The 4870-nt window shown below is 45.1% G+C and overlaps 1 protein-coding gene across 2 annotated transcripts in view; it reads right to left on the bottom strand.

Annotated features, from left to right (window-relative positions):
* Positions 1 to 4344, bottom strand: part of LOC311113943 (complement factor I-like) — a 9119-nt gene extending 4775 nt beyond the window's left edge. The window contains exons 1-2 of one of the 2 annotated variants that reach the window (XM_084189217.1): positions 4229 to 4344; positions 3170 to 3375 (exon numbers count right to left, since the gene is read on the bottom strand). In XM_084189217.1, the coding sequence (XP_084045343.1) occupies positions 3170 to 3375; positions 4229 to 4294 (272 nt within the window). In that variant the 5' untranslated portion in view covers positions 4295 to 4344. The remainder of the gene's footprint in view (positions 1 to 3169; positions 3376 to 4228) is intronic. The other variant, XM_084189216.1, reaches the window with a different exon arrangement.
* Positions 4345 to 4870: the final 526 nt, after the last annotated feature.

Below are 4870 nucleotides of genomic sequence, written 5' to 3'. Positions count from 1 at the left end.
ATTCAGGTGCTCTGTAACATCCACCATAAATGCAAGGTCCGGCATCCATTCTGCGGAATGAAATTCTAACACTGGTTTGCCCTTTTCTTCCATGAACTGTTCAATTTCTTCTCGTAAATCAAAGAAACGCCTCAGCACAGCACCTCGGCTTAACCATCTTACCTCAGTGTGGTATGGCAGGCCATAGATGTGGTCTTTCTCTCTGAGAAGGCTGTCAAACTGACGGTGATTCAGGCTTCTGGATCGGATGAAATTAACAGTTTGGATGACCACCTTCATGACGTTATCCATCTTTAATGACTTGCAACACAAAGCCTCCTGGTGCAAAATACAGTGAAAAGTCAAAAAATCACGTCCTCCATTTGCAGATTGCACTTTCTCTCTGAACTTTGTCACAACGCCTGCTTTTTTCCAGATCATTGAGGGCGCACCATCTGTAGCCAGGCTGACAGCGCGGGACCAGTCCACTCCGACCCTGTCCAGCGCGCCGACGAGTGCGGTCAAAATATCAGCTGCTGTCGTTGTATCTGTCATCGGCACCAACTCCACGAACTCCTCGGTGACGGTCAATGTGTCATCAACTCCGCGGATGAAAAAATGGCCAGTTGTGCAACATCTGTAATGTTCGTGCTTTCATCAATTGCAACCGAAAACACAATAAATAACTTTACTTTTTGCTTCAACTGGCTGTCCAAATCCACTGAAAGATCGGAAATCCTGTCTGCAACTGTGTTTCTTGTCAGGCTGATATTTGCAAAAGCCTGCCGCTTTTCAGGACACACAATCTCCGCTGCCTTCATCATGCATGTTTTTACAAATTCACCCTCACTAAATGGTTTTGAAGCCACTGCGATTTCATTAGCAATGAGGTAGCTAGCTTTCACTGCAGCGTCACTGATGTCTCGGCTGTGAGTAAACACAGACTGCTGTTTCTTCAGACCCGCCAACAGTTCATTCACCTTCTCTCATCTCCGCTGTCCTTGAAAGTTGTCATATTTGTCGGCATGAAGACTCACATAGTGGCGACGAAGGTTATATTCTTTCAGCACTGCAACATGCTCTGAACACACCAAACATACAGCTTTCCCATTCAATTCCGTGATTAAATAGGATGACCATTTTTCTTGGAACACTCTGCACTCTGCGTCCACTTTTCTCTTTTTTGACAGAGACATATTGGGGCAATGAGGGTGCCAAAGCAGATAATGTTAAAAGTAGAAGCCGTAATAAATATCGCGGGCAAAACAAAGTAGCTCATTGGCTGCACGTGCTTGACCTACTTGCTCTGCCCCGGTATAAACAGTTTGCTTGCTTAACACAATTGCTATTGCGCCATCCAGTGGACGCAATTGGAACAGCAGTTTATTTTATTGAAAAATTGCAGCGCATTTTTATACTTAAAAAAAAAATATATATATATATATATATATATTTTTTTTTTTTGAATCATCTCGCGGGCCGGATTAAACCCGTTTGCGGGCCTCATCCGGCCTGCGGGCCGTACGTTTGACACCCCTGGGTTACACACACACACCTGGTTACACAGACAGGTTACACACACACCTGGTTACACAGACAGGTTACACACACACCTGGTTACACAGACAGGTTACACACACACCTGGTTACACAGACAGGTTACACACACACACCTGGTTACACAGACAGGTTACACACACACACCTGGTTACACAGACAGGTTACACACACACCTGGTTACACAGACAGGTTACACACACACCTGGTTACACAGACAGGTTACACACACACAGGTTACAAACACACCTGGTTACACAGACAGGTTACACACACACCTGGTTACACAGACAGGTTACACACACACCTGGTTACACAGACAGGTTACACACACACCTGGTTACACAGACAGGTTACACACACACCTGGTTACACAGACAGGTTACACACACCTGGTTACACAGACAGGTTACACACACACCTGGTTACACAGACAGGTTACACACACACCTGGTTACACAGACAGGTTACACACACACACCTGGTTACACAGACAGGTTAGACACACACCTGGTTACACAGACAGGTTACACACACACCTGGTTACACAGACAGGTTACACACACACCTGGTTACACAGACAGGTTACACACACACAGGTTACACACACACCTGGTTACACAGACAGGTTACACACACACCTGGTTACACAGACAGGTTACACACACACCTGGTTACACAGACAGGTTACACACACACACCTGGTTACACAGACAGGTTAGACACACACCTGGTTCCAGTATAGACTAGGGATTTTGAATTTTGAATGATATCCAGATAGTCTAAATAAAACAATGTTCATAGTAATTGCTATTTAATCTCTTGACCAATCAAAATGCTGAGGGTATACAGTGCGCTGTTGTTTTTTGGCTACTATTCTCTGGTAGTTGTCAGCTAACGGCTAACGGCTAACAGTGAAAGAGAAGTCTGATGCGGAGGTCTTGTTGAACCTCTGTTAGGTGCGTTCCTGTAATCACTAATTGAACTGGCTGCCGTTGTCAGGGCCACAGAATTAGGAATTAGAATATTCGTTATTAAATATAATTAAATAGTGGAGCTAAATGCACTATGAAAGTAAAATGCCTTTCCATGTAACTTGAAAATAACACTTTCAAATGCAATGGTATATCCTTCATGTAACAACGTCACGAGGATCATGTTAAAATAGGCCTACAATTAGTATTTAAATGCTGTATTGATACTCAAACAAGTGGTTGAATACTAAAGTTAATTCGGATGTTCGAATAATCCTGAATACACACACAGGTTACACAAACACCTGTTGAAACGCACAGACACGCAAAAACACACACACAGACACACACACACAGACACACACACACAGACACACACAACCACAACCACACAACCACACAGGTTACACAAACACCTGTTGAAACGCACAGACACGCAAAAACACACACACAGACACACACACACAGACACACACACACAGACACACATAACCACAACCACACAACCACACAGGTTACACAAACACCTGTTGAAACGCACAGACACGCAAAAACACACACACAGACACACACACACAGACACACACACACAGAAACACACAACCACACAACCACAACCACACAACCACAACCACACAACCACACAGACACACACACACCTTCCCTCCATACATCTCATCCATGGGGGACAGAAGACCAGATGGCAGGACAGACGGGTGTACTTCTGATCCAGACAATCTTCTGGTCCCAGGTACTGGTCAGTCCGGGTTCTGGCAGGGGCAGGGATGGTGGTGGCAGGTGTGCTACGGAGAACCTTGGGGAATTTAATGTTGCCTTGTGTAGGCTGCTTCTCAGAAGGGCTCCCCTGCGTAGAGGTTACAGGTCAGAGGTTAGGGGTTAGAGATGTAGCCTCAGTAGGTATGATATCTGAGATACAGGTCATGTTATACAGACAGGAGATACAGGTCATATTATACAGGAGATAGAGTGCCTTGCAAAGGTATTCACCCCCCTTGCAGTTTTTCCTATTTTGTTGCATTACAACCTGTAATTTAAATGGGTTTTTATTTGGATTTCATATAATGGATATGGAATGTAATGGAAAACAGTCCAAATAGGTGAAATGAAATGAAAAAATACCTTGTTTCAGAAAATTCAAAAAATGAAAACGGAAAAGTGGTGCGTGCATATATATTCACCCCCTTTGCTCTGATGCCCCTAAATAAGATCTGGTGCAACCAATTACCTTCAGAAGTCACATAATTAGTTAAATAAAGTTCACCTGTGTGCAATCTAAGTGTCACATGATCTGTCACATGATCTCAGTGTATATATACACCTGTTCTGAAAGGCCCCAGAGTCTGCAACACCACTAAGCAAGGGGCACCACCAAGCAAGCGGCACCATGAAGACCAAGGAGCTCTCCAAACAGTTCAGGGACAAAGTTGTGGAGAAGTACAGATCAGGGTTGGGTTATAAAAAAATATATGAAACTTTGAACATCCCACGGACCACCATTAAATCCATTATTAAAACATTTAAAGAATATGGCACCACAACAAACCTGCCAAGAGAGGGCCGCCCACCAAAACTCACGGACCAGGCAAGGAGGGCATTAATCAGAGGCAACAAAGACACCAAAGATAACCCTGAAGGAGCTGTAAAGCTCCACAGCGGAGATTGGAGTATCTGTCCATGATAACGGGGTGCAACTTTACCGTGACAGTGTGTGAGATGAGTAGAACTCCTAGTAGCAATATTGTCAACGCTGTCTTCTTCCCCATGGTGACTCCTGACGGACTAACCAACTCGCCTTCTTCAATACACAATATGGACCAACACACTATCTCTGGAACATGGATCATTAATCAATCATTACCCTCATCTGTCAATGTGGACCGACCAACAAACACACACACACACACACACACACACACACACACACACACACACACACACACACACACACACACACACTGCAATACACACAGAGTGAGTGTGTGTGTGTGTGTTCGGGAAGTCCAGCCCAGTTGTTCCAGTAATTGACGGAAAAGTGTGTTTCAACACTCAACTAGACGCACGCACGCACACGCACACACACACACACACACGCACACGCACACGCACACGCACACGCACACGCACACGCACACGCACACACACACACACACACACACACACACACACACACACACACACACACACACACACACACGCACACGCACACGCACACGCACACGCACACGCACACGCACACGCACACGCACACGCACACACACACACCCAGCCACTCTCAGCTCATGCGGTCTGCCTTCCTCTGCATTCGTTCCAAACGTTCTAAATGTAAAGCTGTAACTTAA

This window comes from Coregonus lavaretus (assembly GCF_964263955.1).
Source record: "Coregonus lavaretus genome assembly, contig: HAP1_SCAFFOLD_3741, whole genome shotgun sequence".
Lineage (NCBI taxonomy): Eukaryota > Metazoa > Chordata > Actinopteri > Salmoniformes > Salmonidae > Coregonus > Coregonus lavaretus.
This window is presented reverse-complemented; position numbering and strand designations above follow the sequence as displayed.